The 17,207-nt window shown below is 47.1% G+C and overlaps 1 protein-coding gene across 2 annotated transcripts in view; it reads left to right on the top strand.

Annotated features, from left to right (window-relative positions):
- MAST3 (microtubule associated serine/threonine kinase 3) overlaps nucleotides 1-14,785 on the top strand; it is a 68,116-nt gene extending 53,331 nt beyond the window's left edge. For both annotated transcript variants that reach the window (XM_067561008.1, XM_067561017.1), the window contains 9 exons: nucleotides 1,100-1,209; nucleotides 1,936-2,090; nucleotides 2,638-2,870; nucleotides 3,657-3,836; nucleotides 4,376-4,602; nucleotides 4,832-4,954; nucleotides 6,820-6,956; nucleotides 7,721-7,902; nucleotides 8,729-14,785. In XM_067561008.1, coding sequence (XP_067417109.1) covers nucleotides 1,100-1,209; nucleotides 1,936-2,090; nucleotides 2,638-2,870; nucleotides 3,657-3,836; nucleotides 4,376-4,602; nucleotides 4,832-4,954; nucleotides 6,820-6,956; nucleotides 7,721-7,902; nucleotides 8,729-9,951 — 2,570 coding nt within the window. In that variant the 3' untranslated portion in view covers nucleotides 9,952-14,785. The remainder of the gene's footprint in view (nucleotides 1-1,099; nucleotides 1,210-1,935; nucleotides 2,091-2,637; nucleotides 2,871-3,656; nucleotides 3,837-4,375; nucleotides 4,603-4,831; nucleotides 4,955-6,819; nucleotides 6,957-7,720; nucleotides 7,903-8,728) is intronic.
- The last annotated feature ends 2,422 nt before the right edge of the window (nucleotides 14,786-17,207 follow it).

Genomic DNA, 17,207 nt, shown 5'->3' with positions numbered 1-17,207 from the left:
CAAGCGGCAGTGCCAACGTGTGGGCCAGCTCCTTAGGTTTGCCCATATAAGCCCCTGGCTGATAGCGCCCCTTGCTCAACAATCTCCTCGATGCGTGACCTGCCAGGCACAGTGGGAAGGACTCACAGATCAGGCTGAGTGCAGAGGGCTGTGGCAGGAAGGGTTCATTTGTCGGATTCTGCACACAGACTGAAAACAGGCACCAGGGGATGGTTACTCTGGCTCTAACAAGCAGTATAGGGGCTTTCTGGCTGCAGGTTGCTTTGGTCCCCTCAACTGCCTTGGGAAGTGGAAAAGAACCATCTCTGTTCCTGCTGGGAACCCCAGTGATGCGTATAGAGAGGAAGCTCCCACTGCTCTGCCTTGCATGCGCAAAGGCATTGGTTCCTCGTGCAGCCACGCAGCTGACAAAAACGTGGTGCATCAGGGGTTAAAGCTGGAGTTAAATGAGTATAGGGTTGCATGCAGGGTAACCTGAGGCTCTCTGGGGGGCACTTTGGGGGTTATAAAATGCATGGTTAATTCCTCCACTCCTGCAAGGCTGTGAGTGACACAGGTAATCTAATTACTTAGAAATTCGGTGTGTTTAAGCATGTTCTCTTCACACACTGAGGAACATGGGACTTGCTGGACCAGATCAGACCCATGGTCCATCTAGTCCAGGATTCTGTCTGACAGTGGCCAGAACCAGACACGTCAAAGGATGGTGCAAGAAACTTAACCCTTAGTATCTAGAGACTGGCATAAACTTCGAAGCATGAGCTTTAATATCCCTTCCAAAGCTTCCTAGCATTAGCAAAAGAAAATAACTTTCGCTTTTGATTAGAACCTAGAACCTGGGCCCTCTGGCACTGTAAGCAAGATCTATCTCACTGGGCCAGCTGGATCCCCTCTGAACTGGTACCATGTGACAGTGATAGTATCACTTGCTTCAGCCTTTATTTCTGCAGTGAGGGGCTCTGGCAGAGAGCAGGGGAGATGTTGACTATTTTCTGTAAACGATGAGTGCAGCCAAGTTGCTGTGCTTGTAGCTCCATGGAGGAGTGACCCACCCTCATGGGAGGGCCATCCCTGCTGCATTATACCTTCTTGCTTTCAGCTCGCTCTGAAAGGTATCGCCATTTGGGCTCCGAAGATGAAGAAACTAACGATGAGGAATCATCAGTAGAAATCGGCCAGTTCTCGTCGTGCTCTCACCGCTTCAGCAAGGTACTGGAAATGTCCCTATGGAACCAAGTGGGTTTGGGGGTATAGAGAGACCTTTCTCCCGTCTTGTGTATCCAAAGCCCCCAGCTGTCACTCTCTGCCAGAGCACAGGTTTTACTAGTGACCTGAGATGGACTTTCTGAGCTCTGCCAGGCAAGGGAAAGCCCAGATTGTTGGCTCACTTCCAGCAGGAGCAATGTTGAAAGCTCTGCAAGGACTGCTCTGGGAAAGGCTGCTGCTGATTCAAGCGGGGATGCTCTCCCTTCTGAGTGAGCTCTTAACCAGCAACCCAGCCTGGTGCTAAGGAGGCATGTGTTGCTAGAGGTGCTGTTCTTCATAAGAGTTCAAGTCTGGATCCTGACTGTTCTGGGATAAGGATCCCAAAGCCCCATGCCCCAGGGTAGGAGAATTAACCCTGGAGTGTTCACCAGTGTCCCATTTGGCTGATTGCTCCCTAGAATCCTCCTGGATTTCTTCACTCTGTCCTGAATTGTGTGGAGTTACTGTGCACTGTTAAACAGCTACTGCATCTCACCTCAGAGATGGCTGCATTTCATTGGTGGGTGGGTGATTCCTTTAGACATGCCGTCAAAATATTTGCTTCAGTAATTCCAGTAACTTTGGTGGAGTTATGCCAGCAGAGGCTGGACCATAACGTGTAAAGTGCCCTGGGTTCCTGGCTGAACCATACCCTCTGCTGGCATCTAACGTGTGACCTCTTTGCTGAAGGTTTATAGCAGCTCTGAGTATCTGGCAGCTCACTCCAACTTGAGCTTTTCATCCTCCGAGTGCAGTCGTGGTGAGGAGAAAGAGGACAGGACAGAGCGGTGGGACAGGAGCTCAGGAGATGAAGAGAAGAGCCGGCTGTTGGGCACAGAGACAAGGTGAGCTGGGAGGGACTATGCTGCAGAGGTCTGACTGAACTGGCTATGTACAAGTAGAGGTGTCCTTGATGCACACTGTCCAGATCTCCTTCCATGGAGCACAAGTCTACTGTGCCGGTAGGGGAACGCAAACTCCCGAAGGCAGCATGGGTTGGCAGAAAAACAGCAGGGGTGAGAGGAGTGTGTGGACCCTCACACTGTTGTTATGGCTTGGCAGCTCAGCCAGCCCTGGGCACTTCCACTTGTTTGTACTAGGCTTTGCTTCTGTTCTAGGTAAAATACAGGGGTTTGCTCCCAGCAGTCCCCTTGCTGAAGGGGTGGCAGGAGACCTAGCAGTGGGTGAGGCCTGCTCCTAGAAGGCTGTTCTAGAATCCTAAATGAGATGGTGAAGTCCCCACAGCAGGGACCTTGTCTGCTAGCAGTCCAGTTATCTCTGAAGTTGGAGAAGGGGCCCCGAGGGGGCTGTGACCTGTGGTATGGTGATGATGCTGTTTCATCTGTCCCCATCCTCTGTCACTCTCTTAGACCATCTCTGTCCTATCAACAGGCTCCGATCATGGACGTCCTGCGGCTCAACGGCCTACTCCTCCCAGCAGGAGCAAAGCCGCAGCCCTGCCACCCTCACCAGCACCTACAGCCTGGACACCATGCCAAAGTTCGCTTTCTCCTCCGAGGATGAGAGCCCCTGTGCAGGCTCTTTGAAAGCTGAGCGGCCGATATTTGTGCTGGGAGACCCTGAGGCAGGGGCAGGAGGAGCAGCAAAGTCTTCAGCATTATCAGGTATATGGGCTGCGGGTGGTGACGCTGGCTATTCAGGGCGCACCAGGCCTCACAGTTGCCATTTGGCCAAGCCCTGTGCTAAGTCTGGGGCAGAGTGTCATGGGGAAGCAGCTTATGTACACTGTGCAGGGCATTTACACTGGATTGGCTGGTAGTGGCCCAGCCTACTGGGGAGCTCCCAATGACTCCTAGCTCCAGGGTTCCCCATTACTCCCCTCTCCCCGAGGTTCCAGGGCAGGCGTGAGAGGCTCTGCATTTGTGCCCTGTTGGTACAGCATGCAGATTCTACGCTTCTCTCTCTTCCCCATCATTTTCTTGCCTGTCTAGATAGGTACAGTTGGAGACCTCCAGAGCAGCTGAGTGTTAAGCTCTGAGCAGCCTGCACTGTGCAGAGTGAGTGGGCATTCAAGCTTGCATCACTTGGTGGCATCACATGTGCCCTTGAAGAGGCATTGACAGGCTAGGAGGGAGCAACTGAGGGACAAGGGAGCCAAATGGGGGATGGGACCTCTGGGGTGACAGCCACGTGTGGGAATAACCCCTTAGGAACAAGACGACCCTGGCTGGGCATTTGCTTAGCAGCAGAGTCTGAACCTTGCCAGCTCCCGTGGAATGATGTCACCTGTGGGGAGTGGGAAGTGACAGTAAGGACAGTAGCTCTGAGACTTGATACTGCTCCAAGGAATGATTAGGAATCATCCCTTCTGGCCAGCAGCAGAATGGCTCTGCAGTGGCATTACTGCCCCTTAGAAGTACTAGCTTGCTGACCCCTTCCTCTTTGCCCAGCTGATATCATCAGTCTGAACCGCATCCGCCTGCGGAGCAACAGCACCGGCACCAAGAACCCCACCCCACGAGGCCTGGAGCCTGGGCTGGGTCGCAGGCTGGGGAGTCCAAAGAACATGCCAGGAAGCAGAGTGCCTAAGTCTGCTTCTGTCTCGGCCTTGTCCCTGATCATCACCTCAGGTCAGTGGGAAGCAGCTAGTGAATCTGACTCCTGGTGTTAGATGTGTAATTAACGAATGCAGGTGAGGGGTTTCAGACTAACATGTGGACACATGCACCTCGGCCCCAGCTGCCCTGCCCCATAACGGCGGGCCTAGCCTTTATCCTCTGTGTTACACTTGATCCAGCTTAAGCGTTACCCCAGGCAGTTCCTGCTCAATTATTCCTTCTTGGGTTCCTCTGCGCCCCCTGGCAGTGGGGACCCATGTACGTAATAACACTGTACAAGAGCCAGAAAGTGGAACCAGCTCTTGGTGAAAGGGAAGCAAAAGGAAACAAACTGTGCACAGTGGTAAGGAAGTGATATTTTAGGCTCCTTTGGGGTGGTGGACTGAAGTGCTCTTCACACAGGCAAAGAAGTTTCTGCATATGATTGTCAGCCAGGCCAAGTTCTGTTAATAACAGCAGAGTTTGGCAGCCCCGTTCCTATTTGGAGTGAGGGTGACTGGCTTCCCGCGGCTCAGAGCAGGGTGCAATGGAACACTGTCTGTTGTTTGTAGATGACTTTGGCAGTGGAGCCCTCGTGAGCCCCATCTCCCCACACTCTCTCTCTTCCAACCCATCCTCTCGCGACTCATCCCCGAGCAGAGATTCCTCCCTCAGCATCACCAGCCTGCGTCCCCCCATCATCATCCACAGCTCTGGAAAGAAATATGGCTTCACACTACGTGCCATCCGCGTGTACATGGGGGATAGCGATGTGTACACAGTGCATCACATGGTGTGGGTAAGTGACTGATGCGGGGAGTCTGCCTGAGAAGGGAGCAGAGTTGTGCTGCATAGAGCACAGTGCTCTGCATCCCAAACAGTACTGCTGAAAAGGGACTAACGTTCTCTCAAGAGCAGAGGGAGGCGGAATCAACTGGCCATGAAGGATTCAATGCTACACACCTAAACGCTGTGTGAAGAATACTGAGGATATGCCTACGTAACATTTCCTGGTTCTTCAATTCCAGAGTGTGGAAGATGGGAGCCCTGCCCAGGAAGCTGGGCTGAGAGCTGGTGATCTCATCACACATGTGAATGGAGAGTCTGTGCTGGGGTTAGTTCACATGGATGTTGTGGAGCTGCTGCTGAAGGTAAGAAGTCTGCCCTGGATGTAAACGTGACAGTGTGCTTTGCTCTCTTTATGCAGCTCCTTCTACCACTTTGCTCCCTCCACACATGCCTCCAGAGTCCCCTGGAGCAAGCCCCTGTTCAAGACTTTGAGCAGCAAACTTCTTGTTCAGTTATCTAAAAGAGAGAGGGAGTTCACAAATCAGCAGGAGTCCAGAGATGACACTCTCTCTGTGATTGCTTGGCTTTGCCCTACGGCAATGTGGCTCTAACTCGCATACTGTGTCTGCTCCCCTGGAGCAGAGGTTCTCAAACATGGTATGTGCAGAGCTGGCAGGTCACTGGGGCCTGGCTGCTCCTTCTTACTTCCCAGTGCCAAATTCAAATAAAAGAAGCTGAAAATCCAGCAGACTGTAGTCTCCCATGTAAGCAATCATTGGAATTGCCATAGGTATTTTATGAGATCCTAAATGGGAGGAGGGTGGGGCTACAAGATCTCAAAGGGGTGGGAAGATAGTCATGGCTGCAGGGCTAGCTAGACCTGCCCCATCTGGTCTCTTAATGCACCCCCTCAGGTGTCAGGCCTCATGACTTTGCCTATCCCAGGGTGTAATTTCGCATTTCTTTCACGTTTAGATTGGGTCCTGGGCTGTAGCCTCCTGCGTATGGGCTATGCTTACCCAGCAGGCCCAAATGAGTTCAGACACCCGCGATTCTTCCCTTTGGGATTGTGTGATCAGTGGTGTACAGTGGCCAAACAGACTTCTTAAACTTATTGTTATTTTAACAGTAGGAACAAAGCTCTTTGAGAAAAGATGCTTTTAATACAACAGTCTCCACATATGTCTGTGGCTTACAACCCCAATGGTACTATAGGCAGGCCTTCTTCAGACACCTCCAGCAGGTATCCCCCAAATAATTACCCTTCTCTTGAGAGCGTGTCCCTTTTAAACTGCTGTAGTCCTTTTGTTCTTCTGTGTTCATGGGCTTTGACCCTTCTGGACAAAACCAGTCCTGTAGGTTCAGCAGGAGATTGAGCCTCAGTCCTCAGAGCCAATGTCTCTTAACCATCAAATGTTTGCTGTGGCTAATCTTGAGCTATGTTTTCATTCCTGCTATTTTTTCCTTACAGTCCTCAATTAAACTAGACCAATATATGAATACAGTAGTGTCTCAGTGACCAGGTCAGCATACAGTATTGATAGATTATTGCAGAACAGCTGCACGTCCATCATAGTGGTATCCAAAAACATTAAGACGACGTTTGAGAACCCCCTTACCTTGGAGATCACATGGCAGAATTGCAGCTCTGCCCATGGATGCTGGCATCCCAAAACATCCATCTCTTCAAAAGGCAATTCTCATGGGATGATTGGGACCTTTGTGCTTCCACTGACTGGGTCCTGAGGTGAGGCAGGTCCATTCCCTTACAGTCCCGTCTCCTCATTCAGCAACAGTGAGACGAACGTATTTACCTATAGTGGCCCATGGAAGTTATATTTTTAATGAGGTTTACATCCTTCCTCAGTATGGTTAATTACAGGGGGACCCTCAGGTCAATGGTGCATTCAGTAAGCTGTGCTGGAGACTTAAGCTTCAGTTTGAGAGCACATTGCAATGGAAGCTAAGCTTCCTCACTAACATACTAACAGGGAGGTTTATGCTGTGAGTGATGCATTGTCTAGCAGTCTGAGCAGTGGAATGGGAGCCAAGACTGAGTCCTGATCCCAACTCTGACAATGACTCCTGCTATAGGCTTGTGGACCAAGTCACTTATTCCGCTGGAGGTCGGGCAAGATGATTCTGATGGTCTCTTCCGGCCTTCGAATCTGTTGTAAACAGGGTTGTGTTTTAAGTGTCACAACAACTCACTTTGTGCATTTCACAGAGTGGCAACAAAGTAGCGCTGCGAACCACCGCCCTTGAAAACACATCTATCAAAATTGGTCCTGCTCGGAAAACCAGTTCCAAGACCAGGATGGCCAGAAGGAGTAAGAAAAGCAGGAAAAGGGACAGTCAGGACCGGTGAGCAGAATGATGGGGAACAGGATGATTTCCATTAGGGGGCATCACAGTGTAGCTCTGACAAGAAGCCAGCATGCAAGCCCTGAGGCATCTTGGGGAGCTATGAGTTTATTCACCTAAGATGGGGAAGGAAAATGTCTAAATGCTGCCTTCACCAGAGAGAAACTCTCCTAACTAGGGAATGCCACCTCTCATTATTAGTGAAAGAGAACCAGCACCTTCCTATACTTCTTGTTGGGTCAGCATCTCCTTGTTTCACACAAACAAAAGGGGTGGGAATTTACTCAGCTCTTTGATGCCCCAGTGTCTGGTAGTGTGCCATGGTATAGCATGCCCTGGGGAACATAGGTTGACCTCTCAGTGAAACAGACTATGGACGTCATGGGCAAATAATACAGATTTTTCCTTTAAAATGCTTTGTGTGTTAATGGCTGCAGTAACTTTTAATGGTAAGGTTCCTGTATGTGCTTGTTGGCAGATCTGGCTCTTCGTAGCTTGCTACAGAATGGTTTTATAAGGCATCTTTTGTCTGAAATGGTGATGCAGTAAATTCCTTTCCCCATTGTTCATAGAGTGCAGAATCCTGAGACATTCAGAAGTCTTGGCTGAAAACTCAGCCTGTAGTTGTAGACCTCCCTAGAAGCCAGACTTGGGAGATGTCTTGTTTTTTAATGCCCAAAGGGAATAAAAGGAGGTTTTGTGCAGTTTGTTTCTAATGGGCTCTTCCATGTAAACCTGCCCCTGCGGCTTTATTCTTCTCAAAGGAGAAAGTGCCTTTTCAAAAAGATCTCCAAGCAAACGACTGTACTGCACACCAGCCGGAGCTTCTCATCTGGCCTCCATCACTCTCTGTCATCAAGTGAGAGCCTTCCAGGGTCTCCCACACACAGTCTGTCTCCTGGACCTACAACTCCCTGCCGCAGCCCTGCTCCAGATCTCCCACTAGGTAGGGAATAGTTGTGATCACTCATCCAATTGTGGCGTCTGCTGCATGGCCTGTACTTATGAATGCCAGTGCCTGGGATGAACTGGCTCCCCCTGTGTTCTGTCCATTTTATGGATGGGTGCACATGGCTGTATAGCATGTGGAATCAGCTATGGTGTGTGTGCCCTCAGGCTATTCGTGCAGCAGCATCGAGGCTGGGAATGCAGCTGGGTCTGCATGGTTCACTGTGGGGTGTGTGGACGCTCTAAGCCTACTCTACCCAAAGGACAACACATATGCTAACTTGTACAGATGGGTGTGTCTGTCACTTATGTATTTAGGTGACAATGCTTTGCGCCAAAGGGCTTGTCTGTCCCAACTGCTAACTTGCCACTCAAAAGATATCTTGACATGTTGGAGGATCATCATGGTGGATCTTGGGAATAATTTTCCAGAGTAAATGAACATTTCCCTGCAAGTTCACAGTAAGGGACAAGGAAGGAGAACTGCCGCGTATAAAAGCACAGGGTACAATAAGAGGGAGCACTAGAGGGACTGCTGTTGCAGCTGCTTTCATGTGCAGTGAGTGGAACCAATGGGTCCCCTGTAACTTGGAGAGAGATTGCAATGCTCCTCAGAGTAAGATAGCTAGGTTCCAAACCATTCAAAAGTGGCTTGATTTGGCTGACATCTTGTTCAAGCCCACCATGTGCGAGACTGATGCTGGAAATGCCGACCTTGCCCAAGTACACCTGTACTTGACCTGTACACACATGTGATGTGTACAGAATGTGAGCATCCTTCTCAGGTGTGTTGATCTCTCTTTCTCTCTCTCTCTCTCTGGCAGATGTTGTCTCCCCACAGAGCACTTCCCCATCCTCTAGCACCCCCACCTCTCCTGCAGGACACATCAGACCGAGCTCTCTCCATGGACTCGTGCCGAAGCTTAGTGGTCAGCGTTACAAGGTGGGGCGCCGAAAGTCCACCAGCAGCATTCCCCCATCCCCTCTTGCGTGTACTCCTTCCTCAGTCCCACAGCCGCCTTCCCCCCAGAGATCCCCATCACCACTACCAAGTTACACCAAAAACGTTCATTCCTTCCAGGGCAAGACCCTGTCTCCCCCCACCATTGTCAAGCAAGTGTCTCGGCCCAGGAGTGCCGAATGCCCTAGGTCCCCTCTGCTAAAACGAGTCCAGTCCACTGAGAAAATCGCTACGTACCTAGCAGAAAAGAAAACCATCAGCAGCCGGAAGCTCACACTGGAAATGCCTCCAGGAGACGGGACGGGGGAGGCTTTGGGGGAGCGGGAGACTCCCATCCAGGCTTTCCCAGGAGAGCACTGTGCTGCAGCTTACCCAGGGACCCCCCGAATGAGAGACTGGACAGGGGAAAGGCACGACCGTGACCAGGAGGTCGTTGTCATGAGGAGGCTGAACCTGTCGGAGCGCAGGGATTCCTTTAAAAAGCAAGAAGCTGTCCAAGAAGTGAGTTTCGATGAGCCAGAGCTGGTGCCTGTGAGTGAGGATGGCACGAAAGCAGAGGCCAAGCCAGACCAGGAGCGTGCCCTGTGGAGACGTGTTCCTCATGCAGCTTCCTGGGTAGAGACTGGATCAAGTTCAGCATTTGGTAGCTCTTCACAGCCCCCGAACCCAGAGCAGTTGCCTACCCTGGTGCCCCAGATAGCAGTTCAAGGGTCAGAGAGCGATGAACAGGAGACTAACACAGCTGAGTGGGAATGCCAAGGGTCCTACCCCATCCAGTTGATGGCCAGGGTTTATACTGAACAAATGGATGGAACTACAGCTGTGGAATACAAGTGTGTCTCCTCCCAGTGGAGAGAGAACAGGGAACAGAGAGAGTTTTCTGCAGAGCAAGAGCCCTCTCCAGCTTCTGGGTCCCTGCATAGGACATGTTGTAGTAAGGACAGGGTGGGCTCACCCCAGCTGAGCAAAGCATCTCGGAGGCTGAAGTTGTGGGAGAGCTCAGGAATGCAGGAGCATGAGTGCACTGAAGCTGCAAATCAACAAAAGATGCATGATCAAGCTCATGAAAAAATCAAAGATGAGTAATAGCTACAAATTGAGCAAAAGTAACCACTGAACAGGCGACCAAGTGACAGGACCTAAGCTCTGTGAACTCCATAAGAGAGCAGCTTCCAGAAAAAGCACATTTGTGTTGAAGACTGGCACGCCGTCGAGCTGCTGAGATGCGCTCTTCAAATTACACTCCTGCATTTTGTGAGAGTAAATGCATCTGAAACATTTTTAACATCAGACCTGGCAGGGGGTGGGGAATAATCTGACAACTTTACTTACAAAAGGTTTTTGTACTAACTGGAAAGATGTCCATATTTTTGTAGAGCTAAGAAGCTGTTTTGTTGTGATGGCGTTTCCTTAGCAGGACCTAAAGCCTTGTAAATAGAAAGGACTAGACGTGAATCCTTATAACTAATTTATTACTTTTATAAGCTAAGAAGAGACATCTGAGGGCATCTCAACTGACTTGTATTAGGGGAAGCATTACTGCTGTTTTAGAAGTGTTTATAATCCCACCTCTGAAATGCACTATATGTTTTCTATCATTTCTAAGAACCACTAGTTTTGCCCTTTTGTTAGTGTCAGTTTCAGGTGGCAAAGCACAAAGAAAACAGTTAAGAGCCAAGCTTTAAAATACCATTTTTGACTGGGATATGCACAGCAGGATATGTCCTGGTGCTTTGATCTTTATGTGGGTGTCTTATTCTTCTTCCCAGAAAAGTGGTCTTCATTGAAGGAAAAAGCAGTAACTTTACAATGATGAGATTCCTGTCCTGGAACAAACTAACGGTCCGTCTAGTCTCGTACTCTACTCTTGCCCATGCCAGATGTCCCAGAGCTAGGCATAAATTTCCCTCTCCCCAGTATGTTTATTTGGGAAGAATTTTTGCTTTATTGTTTTATGATGCTCCTGGGCAGGGGATACGCGTGTGATTGATGCCCAGCAGGAATGTATGAATTAAGTATAACAAATCCCAAACAAACCTTGACTTATGTGTCACTAGCATTGAACATTTCTCCCCCAGAATCTCCTGTGTACTTCTAAAACAACAGCACTCCTTTAATATGTGTTCTGAATCATTACTCTTCCACTTATTTTTCTTTGACTCGTTGACTTGGCCAATTCTAAGAAACAGTTGTACTGATAAAAGGCAGCATGGCCCCAGGCCTCTGTGCACGTCTGCCAAGATGGGATTGATTTTGTGTGTTAGAGAGAATGAAAACTACCTTGTTGTGTGTGGCCAGTTCCCATCTATGCTAATTCATGCTGCATGTAAGCCAGGGTGTTTAGGGTAGAAAATGTATGTTTTAGTAACCTACAGAAGTTCCCTCCAGTTCATTCCACATTGCAGTTATCTTTCTAGGCTAAGTAAGCTTTGGTGTAACATATTCAGAGCCTTCCAGTGTCACTGCTAGCTCAGCCAGACGGGTTTCTGAACAGTGAGGTGAGCTGCTCTCTCCTAGGTGCTAATTGTGTTTCCTCTCCCCAGAGCAAGGGACTGGGCTCAGGCCAGGTCTACACTGTGCAGTTAGGTCGACAGAAACCGCCTTTCGTCAACCACATACTGTATGCATCTTCACTGAGCAGGTCTGTCTCATGGTAGTGAGGATCACCAGCCTGGCTCATCAGGAGTGGTTTAATCATGTGCATCTTTTAGTTGTATGAGATGCTCTCCTGGCATTTGATGATTGATTCAAATGACTCTTTAGCAGCTGAATCTCCCTGAGGAAGTTGAGAAATTTTTCACTTGAGGCACTTGCTGGCAAGGGGAGATGCACCAAGGGGTTAGGCTCCTTTAAATCATGTGATGGAGACAACTTGATATGGTGGGCTAGAATGTGCCTTCTTGTGTAAGTTTATAAGCCACTCCAGGATTCCATCAGTTGGAATCGGAAGATGCTGCCTCAGAAGCAGTTTGACAACAGCTAAAGAACCAAAAGCTGAGATTAGCCCAAGAGAAATATCCATCTTCCTCTAGTCCCAATGGAAAAAGTCCATTGTTAGGTCCTATGTGTCCCCCTGTCCTCAGGCACCTTCTAGTTAAAATCAGAGGGCTAGACATAATGAGCAAGCAAAGTCTGGACTGGCTAATGTCCCTCAGAGCTTTCGACCTTTCCTTGAAGCTGCAACATGTGAGGACTGTCATTGTTCAGCTAAAGAGAGCCTTACAAATCCCGCTCACTGGCTTTACATGCTGAATAAACAGCCAAGTGCAGATTACCTCTTGGCACCTGATGTTTAACTTTTCCTGTTTTCCAGCTGCTCTTGGCTAGCCTGGTCCCATTCATATCATGCTCTCAAGTTAAAGGGGAACAGGAAAGACTATAAATCTGACTTGACAAGAGGTATCTTCTTAAGCTCTTTACTGTGAGTAGAACTAGGAATGGAGGGAACATTGCACTTGAAGAGATGCCTTTAGAGGAACTTGCAGATTTGTTAATTTTCCATTAAAAAAAAAAGTCTTGAACATCTCTCCCAATCCCCCATTCAAACCTCCTCATCAACTAAGCTGATCTTAATTATTTCATGTGTTCTCTACCCTAGGTATGTCCGTTTCCTCTCTCCCATGTAACCACACTCTCAGGAGTAGGGGAGGGCAGTACCATCTGCCAGTCTAGCTTTTCCAAATGGAAGCTCTCCTAACTCCATTTGGAAAGTGTATATTCTTTAAGAAACAAAACACAAATAGAATGTGCCAGTGGCAATTTCTATTGTGTCGTCAGCCTTGTTCCAGGACTGGGACAGGAACTGAACCCTCAAACAGAAAATAATAGCTGGGATTTTGCATCTGTTGTGCTGGGTTTCTAGTGTTGGGGGTCTTTTTATAATATCTGGACAGATGATGTGAGCTTTCAGGGACTCATTGGTGCTCCCCAGCTCTTGTGCATTTCTGCCACATTAATAACAGCTCAACATTTGACTAAAAAACAAAAAAACAAACCTTCCAATTTTAAATTTTTAAAGGAAAAAAAAAAAAGAATTCTTGTGGTTTTGACTTCCAAAAACTACTTGAAAACTTGGGCATGCTTTTAAATGTCCATGCAATGGTCAGTTTGTACTTTTAGACATATAGGCAAAACCTAGATAGTAACAGTGGTAGAGGTTTGTACCAGTCTGTATGATCACCTCTTGTATCTCATACGTGAAAACTACAGCACTGTACGGCCTATTCCTATCCTCTGAAGCCTTTATTTTTTTTCCTTCAGGCCTTGGGTGAGCAAATACGATTGCTAATGAAGATGTAATAAGTAGGCAAGTTAGGGGTTTACTGAATCTGTCAGACCTCAAAGTTCATTCAGGGACCTGTGTGTCTGAGCCTAATGAAAATTAGCTGAAGGGTTACTAATTACTTGTGACTATTCAGATTGGGAAGAAGAAAGGAACTTGTTTTCAGACTGCTTGTTTTAGACAGGATTGATTTTTATAATCGTATGGAGGGTTTTTGTTTGTGTTTAATGCTTTTTTTTCCTTGTAGCGAGAGATTTAAATAGCTCTGAGCCAAAATAAATTAATCAGCTTGATCATCTTTTCTGAGATGTTCTGTATGACATGGAGTTGGTTAGGAAAAGCACAACTGGAATTTATCCGTTTGTTTCTTTCCTTCCCTGGGCCACGTTTCAGTATCTTGATGCAAATATTAGGAGTTTTTGTTTAGTTTCAGTGATTTGCAGTTCTGCATAAAGCCAGTTTCTAAAACCTTCCCGGATGTGCTTTCAGAACATACAGACATTCCACAGAGGCTTTTGAGTGAACAGAGCATTTAATTAGAGCCCTAAATTGTTATTAAAAATGTAATAAACTCCATTCTGTTTTCTCTCAGTTGTCTTTAGTTGTAATTTGTGAACTCCCTTTCCCTCTTGTGCTGGTGGATTTTGTATGAAGTAAGAATCCCTCTGGCATTTTCCAGCATTTCTAAGGTTTTATATGATGTAAATGTTTACATTTGATAATGCATGTGTGTTTTTTCTAACTGCAGTGTTTGCAGAAACTGACACAGTGCAAGTATTGGGCTTTTTTGTCAAAACACTTATTTATATCCCTCCCTGTATAGTTTGTATTGCAATGATATCTAAGCAGGTGTGCAACATTGTCAGAGTGGTATTTTTTTTTTATTTGTATAATGCTAATGTCTATGCCATTTTGTAGCACAAATCCCTCTGTAAAATGATTCATTTTCCTACCCCAGACTTCAGAGTAATTAGTGATGCTAGATTTCTATTTTGATTATTTATTTTAAGTGGAATTTTATTTTCTGTGTGGCTGTTTTAAATTGCTTCTCCTGTGTTAATTCTTGTAGTAGTTCACCCAGAGAACAAGCAAACAATCATGTTGGTGGCCAAGAGCATGTATTCATTCCACATCATCAGCCTATGGAGGCACAGAAGCACTTCTGGTCTTGCGGTTTAGTGAATGAAATGGTTCTTTACTAGACGATGACACAGGATGAAATGTCTTTGCTGTTGCCAACAGTTACTCTCGGTTGTAACCCTGTTTCTGCAGAATTGCTTGTTCCTTTTTTATTTATTTTATTTTTTGTATCTCTCTTATTTAGGATTGGTGTTCTGCTTGCTTCCTCTGCCTTCTCTATTAACCACTCAGGAAGTTAGCATTGTTCTGAAAAAAAAATAAAAATGGGCATCTCCTTTACACTAACCGGGTGTAAAGGAGTCTCCATAGGACAGTGACTGGAGAACTATTATGTAAGAATAAAACTCGTTTCAGAAGTTGTATAAAAAGGATTTTATGGGAAATGTCTTAAGAGTTAACAGGACGTTGTCTTCCTGTATTGTACTGAACACCTGGTCTTGATATGCATTTATTCAGAAAAAGTTTTATGTTGTAATAAAATTGTTCCTTCAGATGGAATTACAGTTCATAGTCTTCTGTTCAAGAGGGGACTACTTAATTCAGAACTGCTGATACTGAAACTTTTAAGGAATATTTTGGAAATACATTTTTACTACTCCTGCATGTTCACTACCCGATCTTCCTGATGTGTCACATAATGTAAATGACACGCAGTGTAACAATTTCTCCAGTTCCTTCCACATTTTGAAATTCCATGCCCAGAAAATGATGGACTATCCATCAGGAAACCAAAACTTACTTTATACTAGGATTTTTAAAACTGCAACTGATAAATTGGTGATTACCATTCTCAATTAAAATGGAATTAATAGCACTAAGGGTCATTCTAGATAGTATATCAATGAAGGAGACCGTAAACAGTGAACAGGCTCCCACAATCCTTATGATGCACAGGCAGCCTCATTAATTTTGAACTGATCATGATCCATGCCAGTGCTTCCCAGCATAGTCCAAATAAAGCAAATATTTACACTTTCTAGAGGTGAACAAGGCTCCTTATCCCACATTTCCACTACACTGCCCATTTGTTCCTCGGTGTAAAGATCTTGTGTGGCAGTTCACATCCCAACTTGATCAAATAGATTCTAGAGTAAAATCCTGAAATCAGCTGAAGAACTAGCTGATACTGTCAACTCAGCCAGCAGGCTCAAGGCCAGAATTGCATCTGTGGCATTGACAACTGGCCTATTTAAATAAAAGGATGCAAATGAATGACCAGCCCCAGGAGCTAGAGTATAATTTAGCCTGGCATCACCAAATATTTCCCATTCATGCCTTCCTTTCCTTTCTTTGCCCGTAACAAGCTTGCTGCAACCCATGACCTACATCAGTGGTGCACAAACTTTTCCAGTCGTGCCCCCTTTACCATTCATGGAATTTGTCACGCACCCTCCCCCCTCCATTACTTGTAATCTGAGTAATTAATCCCTTAATTCTGTGCTGCTGCTGCTGACCGTGGCACTGCCTTCAGAGCTAGGTGGTCAGAGAGCAGCAGCTGCTGACCAGGGTGTTCGTGTTTGTGGCTTTGGAGGACTATTTTTTAAATCCCATCCCCACCCACAATACCCACTCTGTTTTTATCCCACTCCCACTATTATGACAGTGGGTCCTGCAGGACCTGTGGGATCCCAGTTTCTTCGCGCACACACCCCGAGAACCTCTCCCCCCCGGGCAGGTGTGCCCACCCGTGTGCGCACCATGACCTACATCTCACTTCCTCTGTCTCCTCACCCTTTCTGAAAGCCAGTTCTCTGCCTCCAACTGCAGATTCCCTTCACTCCTCTCACCAACACTGCTGTCAAGCTCCTCTCATTTCCAGTTACTCTCCCCTGGCACCTACCCTTCTACAACCCAATCAACCTTCCTCTTCTCTTTTACTCCTCTGTGTGGCTGTCATATCTGCCACCCTGTCCTCCAATATCCTCTCTGATTTTGCCCAGCTGTATCTCACTGCTCAGTCCTTGATGTCTTTCCCTTTACTTTGCTGAACTGCGTATGGCCTCCCAGTCATGGCCTGACTAACCATCTTGTGACTTACTTGGCCTGGTCTTCATCAAGCACTGCATGCTTACTCATGCTTGTGTTCTCTCTTTCCCCATCTCCTCCCCTTTCCTTTCTGTTCCTTTATTTGTTTGTAGTATGGTAGCACCCAGAGACCCCATTCAGGGACAAGGAACCCGCTGTGCTAAGTGCTGCACAAACAGGAAGATGGTCTCTGCCCTGAAGAGGTAACAGTTGAAGTAATCCCCCTCTCCAGTCAATGATTTCTTTCAAAATTGGGTAGACTCTTCCTCTTTCACAATTCTGTGACCTTTGATCACAATGGTCCATTCTGGCCTTAAAGTCTGAGTATGATTTTTTCTGCTTTTAATCTTCCTGTTCCATTTGACACACTAGACTGCTACTTCAGCCCTTTATACCCTCACTGCCTCTCACCACTGCTCTGCCTTCTCCACTCACAGCCCTGGCTCTTCCCCATGTCCTGTTCTCACTTTGCAGGAAGAAGTCTTATGATTTAAGCTGACGTGTCCTCTTCAGCTCTGTGCTAAACAGTTCTTACTGAGTATCCCTCATCAACTCTCACACCGCTGACCTGACCCTGACACTTTTTTCACTTTCCTTTTCTCCTGCCTTTCTCAGAGTACGTGCACCACTCTAGCCTTCTTCATGAGAGATTTTGTCAACCACTTTTTCCCTAAACCTAAGGAAAACCCTTCCATTGCTGCCTACTACCTACTCTCCTCCCTTTCCCTACCTCCCTACCTCCTACCTACTACTCCTACCTACTCTCCTCCTTTTCCCCTCAAAGCTCTTTGGGGATGCTATCTGTGCCCTCTATTACTTCATTCTGGCTTCTCTCATAAGACTCAGCTCTTGACCACCTAGACAAATCGGAAAGCCTGTTCTCTTCACTTCACTT

Source organism: Emydura macquarii, unplaced genomic scaffold, assembly GCF_026122565.2.
Source record: "Emydura macquarii macquarii isolate MOO-44397 ecotype Brisbane River unplaced genomic scaffold, CSIRO-AGI_Emac_v2 contig_306, whole genome shotgun sequence".
NCBI classification, from domain to species: Eukaryota; Metazoa; Chordata; order Testudines; family Chelidae; genus Emydura; species Emydura macquarii.
Note: the sequence above shows the minus strand (reverse complement) of the source record. Positions and strands in the feature narration are given on the sequence as shown.